The following is a 9,723-nucleotide window of genomic DNA, read 5'->3' on the forward strand; positions in this document are numbered from 1 at the left end:
GACCCCAGGCTCCCGCCGCTTCGCGGCTCCCGCCCCCACCACCCTGCGTCCAAGCCTTCGGGCAAAAAACGTAGGGTCCGTCACACGTGCCACGGTGCTTCGCGTCGCGGCGTGCACCTCACTCCCCCGGCTGGATCATCTATCCGTGCTGCCCACGTGTCCCCGGCCATGCTGGCCGAGATCAACCAACACCTCAAGGATGACGTCAGTTCTGACGTCATTCTCGAGCACTCCGAGGACTCCAGATCCGGCATATTCATTGCCGCGAGCCGAGTCCTTAACTCCTCCGAGACCGCATGTGTGCTCAAACACATACGGCGTCTCGTCACCGTCGCGGGCATCGTGCCCATCAAATCATCCCCCGTCACCTCGACTTCTTTCCTCAAAGTAATCGACGTACCCATGATCCCCGCCGAGCCGAAGACTTGGCAGTCCGCCCAACGCAGCGCCTTCAGCACAGCGCTTGCAATCTCGCCAGTCGGAAAGGAGTTATCCGCCGTCCTCAAGCACGCCGTCCGCTTCATGCGGACATCAGCCCACAGTGACACTTGTGTCGCGTGGGTTGACATTCACGATTCCGTAGCGGGCACTTCGGCCCGCTCTTTCATCAACAAAACGATCGTCATCGGCGGTCGAAACTGTCAAATCCGAGGCGCAGCACCCCGGCCCGGTTCCGCTTTGTGCACTCGGTGCATGAGGTGGGGCCATCACTCTTCGGTATGCCGTTCCAAAGGCATCCGCTGCCCCCTCTGCGGGCTTCCCCACTCCGAGGACGCCCACCCCATTTACTGCGCCCATTCCAAGCGCGACCCCGACGCCCGGTCTTGCGTCAACTGCTGTGCGGCAGGCAAGACGAAGCGCGACCACTCTGCAATGGACACTTCGTTCCGTTCTGGCAGAACCGATTCGACAGGGATTGGCTGAGGCGCCAATTCCCTAAGAAGTAATCAGCGCGCGTCAAAACGCGTTTCGGGGTTAGTAGCCTAACGGCCTCCCAACTTTCATTTTCATTTTCTATGTCTATTTTCCGCCTGATTATATTTCAATCTCGCGTTCCGGTACGTACTATGGTCTGTGTTCGACTGCGACATGTTTCCGGGGCCGCATAAGTATGTACCACTCTTTTTCGATCGAACTTTTATTTTTTCTTCTTCTCTATGCTAGCGCTTGACCTCGTCGCGCAGGATATGTTTTTCTTTTTCTCTTGGTAACGCGTCATGGCAACCTTATTCTCAGCACGTTGTACATAGTGTTCGCATGTACTTATATCGCTGGAATAGAAGGCTCAAACAGCCACTTGATTACAAAAAAAAAAAAAAAAAAATGATACATCATCACACTCGGGACTGCCACCTCTACAGGATGAAGGGGGTGATAATCACTTCCCTCCTGCTCGTCCTAAGACTCCGTCCACCTCAGTTCCTCCTGAAGAGAAGCCAGTTCTACCTCTACCACCTCTCCCGTTGATTCCTCCATTGATTCCTCCTGTGATTCCTCCAGTCACTCCTCCACAAATCCATCCTCCTCTCCCAGTCACTCCTCCTACTGCCGGAGCGCCTCTTGAGCCCCCTCACGTTCCTAGACGTACTGGGCGAGTTCGGAAGCCTCCTGGTCAATGGTGGAAGCTCAAACAAGCAGACTTAGCTGGTAATGACTCTGACTCTGATGATGAAGCTGCTCTGCTAGCTGACTCTGAGTTCTGTGAAGTCGAGTTTGCTGGAGCCGTTTCGGGTGCTGATCCCCGGAGTTACAGACTAACTATGAAGTCTCCTGACTCGGATTGCTGGACTGATGCTTGCAACACTGAGATCTTCAATCTCGAGGCTAATGGAACTTGGGAGTTAATGGAACTGCCTCCAGGCAAGAAGGTAGTCAACTCTGGCTGGGTGTTCAAAGTGAAACGACTTGCCGACGGCTCTATTGAGCGCTACTGGGCTCGTCTCGTTGCTAAAGGCTATTCCCAACGTCCTGGATTCGACTTCACCGAGGTCTTTGCCCCTACATTCCGTCCTGCATCACTACGCCTCATTGTTGCTCTAGCTGCTAGAGAAGGCTACAAAATGCGCTCAGTCGACATCTCTTCTGCCTTCACCTATGGAGAACTCGAAGAGGAGATCTATATGCGCCAACCTGAGGGCTATCACATTGGTAGTCCTAACATGGTCTTTCGGCTCCGTAAATCGCTCTATGGCCTCAAGCAGGCTGCCAGGCAGTGGAATAAGAAACTCCGGGATTTTTTTTTTTTTTTTTTTTTGTAATCAATGTCATATATTTCAATATAACTCGTACATCAGGTGTCACGACACGTTCCCACGGCTTTCTACTACTCGCCAGTTACAGAGGCCCAGAACAACAGTATTCTATCTACGTATCCAGCGCGACTTGGTCAAGCGCTATAAAAGTCCAAACAAAAAACAAAAACACAAATGAAAACGAGATATCCAAATAAGCGGCCCCGGGAACAAGCCAAGCAGTCAGGCAATATAACTTATCCAAACATCGGAACACTCGATCGAGACCAGAGCGGAAATCAGACATAATACATATGAAAGAAAAAGAAGTGCGTGCAATCAGCAACCAACACGTAGCGGGGACATAAGACAGAGCCTCGCAGAACGAGGTACGCGAAGCCCGTAGTAGATCCTGAATAACTCCAACAGTGGTGGGGTAAGAGTATAGACGATGGACTCAAAGGCAGTCCGGATTATGTGGATCCCGATCTAGTTCTTCGGAAACTGGCGCTTGAGCCAGAGTCTGTCAAAACGGTTCCGCCAAAACGGACACAATGTATCCGTAGCAGAATGAGAGCGTTTGTCCGCGGTACAGTTGACGCATTCGCGCGTCGACGCACTTGGAGTGGTTGGCCTCGGAGTGAGGCCCACCGCAAAGGGGACAGCGCGCGCATTTGGCACGACACTGATCTGAATGGTGACCCCACCGCTGGCAGCGAGCACAGCGGACAGAGCCGGAATGGGGTTTGGCGCCTTTAATCTGGCAGTTCACTCCGCGAACAGAGATGAACTTAGAAATGTAGTCCCGAGCATTAGAGCCCGAGACTGTGTCGTGGATGTCGATCCATGCCCAGCACGAATCAGAGTGGGGGGAGGCGCGCATGAAGCGCGGCTTGTGTTTGATGATTTTGGCCAGCTCAGCGCCAACCGGAGACTTGTCGAGGGCGTACATGAAAGCCTCGTGTTGTTTAGTCGCCCACTCCTTAGGAGAGGCGGGCACATGAGGTATATCGACAATCTTCAAATAAGAGGTCGACGTGGCAGGGGAGTGAACAATGGGAGTGGTTTTGTTCGGGAAAGTTCGCCGAACGTGCTTGAGCACGAACTGAATTTCGGCGGCGGTAGGGACACGGGAGGCGGCTAAGAATATGCCGTTGCCATCGACCGTTGCATGGGTGAGAGTGATGTTAGACTTGACATCACTACGCAGAACTTGATTGAGGCCGTTAAGGACCCCGGGAGAGAACGAATCGGCTGTCACAGACGAGCCGGCAGGCGGTGTAAGGATTATACCACGGCGCGAAGCGCCGTGTGCAGTATGCTTACCTTGGCGTCTCTTGCGAGGCGCCGAAGGAGCGCGGAAGGAAACAGGGGGGGCGTCTTTGGGAGTAGACGCGCGCTTGGAACTTGGGATGGGAAGGGGTTTGGCAGGCACCTTCCCAGACGCTGGTGGTGGAGCGGCCGGCTCATCCACTTCCATGAGTGGGGCCGTTGCCGGAGGAGTGACGTCAGAAGAAGCCACCGGCTCGACCCGGACTTTCTTCTTCGGCGGTTTGGATTTTGCTGAATCAGCGGGTGGCTGTGCGTCCCGCGGAATGACATGAGGAGCAGGTGCGTCAGCTGCGGATGCAGGCGCCTCAACTGCTGGGAGATTGGCACGGATACGTGGGGCAAGTACCCTCATATTGTGCAGGAAGTGTTTGTGGAGGTCAATGAGATCGTCGTCCATAAGTGTCGGAGTTTCTTTAAGTAAATGCTCTTTCCAGTTGGATTTAGCAAAGAGAGCGATGATGTCGAATGTATTGTCGATGGTTTCATGTAGATTCCTGACAATTGGTTTGTTGTCGACCGGTTTGGCAGGGGAGCCGGGACGAGGAGTGACGGCCTCATAATCGAGAGCCATGGAAGAATCTTCACTGTCGCATACAGAAGCGACAGCAACGGAGTGACCGGAAGAAGAGGACCCCGGTGAAAGGGGCCGCTTGGAGGAGAGTACCGACGCCGAAGGCGACGGTGCGCGAGGAGGGGATGGAATGGGCGGGGCCGGCGCAGGCGACGGCTCGCGGGTGGGAGGAACGCTGGGCGGTGTATTGACAGCCGGAGGGGCTGCACCGATCCCAGTTGAGTGGCCAGAGGGCCCTTTGACATTACCTTTGGCTATAGCGCTAGCCTCAGCGTTGGCGATGGCGACCGCAGGGGCAATGCCCCGGTTGCGGACAGCGTCCATGATAGCTCTATTCTCCTGAGAGTCGAGCGACCAGTTGGCGAGATTCATCATCCCAGTAATTGAGTACTGAGGATTGAGAAGAGTCTCAACGTCGGAGACGGTGAGATGAGCGGCGGTCGGATTGGCGGGCGGTGACGGCGCCTGAGACGGGGGACGGGACGGGTGCGGCGTAGGGGCCGGTGCGGACTGTTTCTTGCGCTGAGCGGGCATGATACTGGATATATTGCTACTACTAGACGACTAGCACTGAGACTTCCAAAAGAGGAAGGTAGTGGTAAGAGGTCAAGGAGCGTGAAGAAACTCCGGGATGTCCTTGAAGGCATTGGCTACACTAGGCTTCGCTCCGACAGCTCCATCTACATCTACTCCAAAGGTGACATCAAGGTCATATTAAAGGTAGAACGATAGCGGTTGCAGTGGCAATCCTAACAAGCCTAGAAACGAGTTGAACGGATAAGAACTGACTGAGCAATCCCAAGAACAAACTGTGGACAGACTGTAAGAAGCTGTATTGTGATATACTAACTTGTACTCACCTGTGGATACACTGTAAGAAGCTAAGGCCTCTGAAGCGTCACAGGGAAGTTCAACCATACATGACTAAGCTATCATGTGACTAAACTCGTCCGCATATATCTAAGTCCATCAACAACCAAGTGTAGACTGCTTGCTCACACTCTAACAGGTCATTGTGCCAGCCAGTCTACTCAAGTCCTAATAGAGGAACAGCAAACTCAACTACCTTCTTTGCCACAGCCTTGGTTAAGATGTCGGCCACCTGCTCGTGAGTCGAAACATACAAAGGATCTATGAGTCCTTCTTCAACAGCCTCCCGGAGCAGTAGAAGCGCAGGTCTAGGTGTTTCATGCGTCCGTGATGCTCTGGATTCTTGGCTACACTGATTCCTGACTTGTTATCAACGAAGAGTGTTGAAGGAAGTGTCAGAGGGAAGCCAAACTCGGTCCGGATATTCCTAGTCCACTTGATCTCTTTGCCAGCCTCGACAGCAGCAACAAACTCGGCCTCGGTGCTCGAGAGAGTCACAAATGGCTGACGCTTAGAAGACCAACCTACAGCAGCTCCAGAGACAAGAGTCACATAACTTTTTTTTTTTTTTTTTTTTTTGTAATCACTATAGTTTATTTCAAAACTACTTAAAGGGTGCCATGACGCGTTCCCCGTACTTTACATCACCTGTACTTAACTACACAACGAGTCCGTATCCAGCTGACGAGGTCGAAGCTATAAGAACAGAAAAAGAAAAAGAAACCAAAGACCGTTCGAATCTGTATACAAGTACACTAAGATAAACAAAGAAACAGAAACGTTCATAGACGAGGTAAAAGAAAATCAACCTCCTTCTACCCCTTTTCAACACCGCCTGCGACACAGGCTTAGTCTCTCTCATCATCGCGCAGAAGATATCTCTCCACCCATCATTTATCTCCCACACATTCCAATGTCTCACGAACTCGATCGACTCGTGCAAGAAGATCGGTCCTTCTAGTGGAGGAAGCCTTCGCTTCTTCCTCCTTTTGTTCTCTTCATCTCTGGCCAACTCCAACTCTTTCCTATAAGCCGGCCAGCTTTCGTCAGCGTGTCGCGGAAGTTCCGGTGGTTCGAAACTAAACGCTTGGGGATTGTCTTGAAGAAAGAGGATAAGGCCTCTAATCGTAGTGATGCCTTCAAGATCGTAGTGATTGATCCGCCTCACGAACAGAGGACAGACCATTAATAAGTGTTGACGCGTCTCTGGTGACCGAAGATCGCATTGACACGCTTTGTAAGGTTCGTTGGGGAAGAACCTCACTCTATATTCCCCTATCGGTGCGTGGTTGCACATGACTCGCATAAGACGAGCGAAGAGTGGCGAATTGCTGGCAGCTTTGACTCCTTGATACGTTTGGAACCATGGGCCGCCTTGAAGGTGACTTGGAAGTACTTCGTTGCCTTCCTTGTCAGTAATGTCATACCAGCTGTTGCCTTTGAAACAAGACTTGATATGATATGATGAACTTTGAACCTGCGAGCGGACCGACGGTCCTGAGCGCGTTCCTATACCATCCGAAGACGGCATGTGTGGTGGCGGCTCGCTACTTGCGTTCCCGAGTCCTGAGCGCGTTCCTATACTCCCCGAAGAGAGCATGTGTGGTGGCGGCACGTTGAATCCTTGCGAGCGGACTAAAAGTCCGAAGCGCGTTCCTATACCATCCAAAGACGGCATGTGTGGTGGCGGCTCGCTCGGCGTGCAAACTCCTTGTTGGAAACCAGTTTGCCATAGGTAGATGGCGTCTCGTGTTGTTTTCTGTCTCGTGTAATGATAAGAGGCAGATTGAGGGAATGAAAGAGAGCGCTCTGTAAACGTCCTTGCGGTCTCCGCTGAATGATATGCTCTTTGAGCCAACGGCTGTAACATTCCCGAGTCCTCTGTATAGGTACCCGGAGCCGTGGCCCACGATTTGTTAAAGCCTCGCACTTCAATATCGACCTCTGGGAAGTCTGTGGCGATTGCGTCGAAGGCTAAGGATACAGCAATGGACAGCTGTGATCCAAGCGGTTTGGAGTTCGTTGACATCAAATTCTTGACAATCAACTGGGACGTAGTGTAAAGAACGACCTTGGAAATAGGCCATCCCTTTTGTAGCTTCTTGTGCGCTTTGATTAATGCCAGAAATGTAGACCATCCAACAATTGTTTCATCATTGACCCGCCTTCCGGCGGCCCTCGTTTTAGAAGTAATGGCTTGTCCTTTGAAGACTGTGACAAGCGCGACATGCGAGTGAGTTCGATGCGGCACGGGCACGCTCGGATCGAACTTGTGTTTGACGCCTGCTGTGAACAGATGCAAGGCGTTCGGTTCCGTTACGGGAGCAAGGTTCAATTTGCTGTGGTATTCGTCTCTGTCTTTGCGATTCTTTGGCATGAGAACAAATTTGACTTTGTCTGGATGTCGGTCCACAAGCCGATGTCCAGGTTTTATGTGTTCAGAGAGGGGGTCGAATATCTCTGAGGAAGGGTTGTCAATCACCGAGTCCAATGGAGACTTGATGACTTTGCGGATCGTCTTAGACTTGCGTTCCAAGGCGTTGGGATGTAGGGTAGATCCTTTGGCTTTTCGCCGCTCTAATAGTGAAAGAACGGGATGGTGCGGGTGAAGCGTGTTGATGCGGATAACCGATCTCTCAAACAGCTTTTTGAGTTGGAGGTGGAGAGGCATGAGACCAGCCACGGCCGACATGGCTCCCATTGGAGAAGTTCGAAACGCGCCTGTAATCCAGCGCGCTCCTTGGTTATGAGTGAGACGAAGCATTTTGATGTTGGTTTTGAATGCTCTTGTTCCCGGTTTGTACCAACAGCGTAGAGCTGAATGCACGATATGTAGAGGAGGCGCTTTTGTTTAGGCGTCAGTCCTCGGTTGGAGTTTCCAAGCGACTTCATGCAACGGACTGCAGAGACCGACTTGGTGGAATAGAATTTGACATGATCGCGAAAGGTCAAATTGCGATCAAACATGATTCCGAGATACCTCCATACATCTTTAGGGACGCATGGAGATTCGCGGGTAAATGGAGCTACACCCAAGTTGATGCTGGGGTTTGGCGAATTCTTGTTACGGGCGGAGTCCGCAAAATTGAACAATTCCGTCTTTGTGTGTTCCATAACAAGTCCGAAGTCCTTGAAAATGGAAGTCATTTGGGCATACGCCTCTTTTAGAGTGTCGTGTGTGTCCATTCTACAATCCCCCGTAGCAACAAGAAGTCCATCGTCTACAAAAGAAAGAAAAGAAATTAAAGGAAAATGAATACGGTCCTCCTCGTCTTTGACCCATTTGTCCAGTAAATGAAAACATGGCGCTATATACAAAGCAGAGAGTATAGGCAACAGTGCGCTACCTTGTCCGACTCCTACATTACTATCGAATAGAGGAGAAGTAATATTGTCTATGGAATATTGCGTTTTTCTTCCTATTAAATAGTCAGAGAAAAAAGAAACTACACTAGCCGAAAATCCAAAATGTTTGAAAATTTTTGAAAGAACGTTATGATTTAAAGAAGAAAAGAATTGAGCTACATCGAAAGCCAAAACTGAAGTCACCTTTTTCTTTGCCCACGCCGTACGAACATGATGTGTCAGTGCGACTGCTGCATCCTCGACTGATCTTTGGAGTATACCTCCGGTTTGACAAGGATGAATGACGCCAGCTTCAATACTTTCAAACTGAAGCCTCCGCGCGATCATTTTCTCGATAAGTTTCCCCATCGTATTGAGTAAGACGATAGGCCTGAACGATTTGGCCTTGTCGTATGACGGTTTGCCCGGTTTCGGAATGATCACCGAAATGGACTGTTTGAAGTGTTGAGGCCAATACCCAGTATCAAAACAGGCATTAGCTATCTTCGTGACGAATTGGCAGACTGTATCATCTGTCGCAAATCGCTTCCACAATCTCCAGGAGACGTGGTCTGGCCCAGGTGCCGTGTTCTTGGCACAGTTCTTGAGCGCGTCGTGAAATTCTTGAACTGAGAACTTCACCCATTCCCTCTCTTCAAATTCTTCTAACTCACTATACATGCTGCTCATGTCGACTTCTCTGTTATCCGCCGCATTGTACGTATTGTGAAGGGTTTCAAACAACTTCTTCTCATTGTTGCACGAATTTCCTTCACTATCTAGGATTGCCTCAACCGCTGGCATCTTCCTCTCTCTGGTCCACGGCATTAAGTCCCATGGTCTCTTCCTATCACTTGCCATACTATGAATCTGTTTATCAAAGTATTGACGCCTCGCTACACGCAAAGTCTTCCTCATCTTATTACGCATTTCCTTATTCCTAGGTCCTCCATTTTCTCCCATCTCCTGATAAACCTTCTTGCATTCCTCATTCCACCACTTCTTCCCGTGACGGCTTGGTTTCCTTTCCTCTGAGTACTCCTCCCACGCTCTTTTGAACGCACTAGACACTCTTCCCATAGTCGTTTCCAAATCCTCCGCTGTTTCAGAAACGTTTTCTATCATTCTGCCTAAGTCTCCGCATATCTGTGTCACGTAGTCATCTTCCTCTTCCGACCACGCTTCAATCTTCCTCTTACACCTCATCTCTGGCTCACTTCCCGAGATCGGCACCTCAATCTGAAGAGGCCGGTGATCCGACCCCCACCTCTCTCTGTCATCCACCTTTACTTTGTAGTGGAATCCTTCTTGATTGATCAAAGCCGCTGATGCTGCGACCAGATCGATGACAGATGCTCGTGATTCTGCATCATC

At 50.8% G+C, this 9,723-nt stretch overlaps 3 protein-coding genes across 3 annotated transcripts; 1 reads left to right on the forward strand and 2 right to left on the reverse strand.

Annotated features, from left to right (window-relative positions):
• Positions 1-168: 168 nt before the first annotated feature.
• Positions 169-924, forward strand: AGABI2DRAFT_121323 (hypothetical protein; the record flags this gene model as incomplete). The annotated part of the gene is made up of 1 exon (XM_006455336.1): positions 169-924. One exon carries the CDS (start codon positions 169-171, stop codon positions 922-924), a length of 756 nt encoding a protein of 251 aa, XP_006455399.1.
• A 1,932-nt stretch (positions 925-2,856) lies between these two features.
• AGABI2DRAFT_43181 (hypothetical protein) lies at positions 2,857-3,270 on the reverse strand (the record flags this gene model as incomplete). The annotated part of the gene is made up of 1 exon (XM_006454950.1): positions 2,857-3,270. A coding segment is annotated over one exon (414 nt), but the record flags the coding sequence as incomplete, so codon positions are not given.
• A 5,637-nt stretch (positions 3,271-8,907) lies between these two features.
• AGABI2DRAFT_76142 (hypothetical protein) lies at positions 8,908-9,267 on the reverse strand (the record flags this gene model as incomplete). The annotated part of the gene is made up of 1 exon (XM_006455337.1): positions 8,908-9,267. A coding segment is annotated over one exon (360 nt), but the record flags the coding sequence as incomplete, so codon positions are not given.
• Positions 9,268-9,723: the final 456 nt, after the last annotated feature.

Source organism: Agaricus bisporus (genome assembly GCF_000300575.1).
Source record: "Agaricus bisporus var. bisporus H97 unplaced genomic scaffold AGABI2scaffold_10, whole genome shotgun sequence".
Lineage (NCBI taxonomy): Eukaryota > Fungi > Basidiomycota > Agaricomycetes > Agaricales > Agaricaceae > Agaricus > Agaricus bisporus.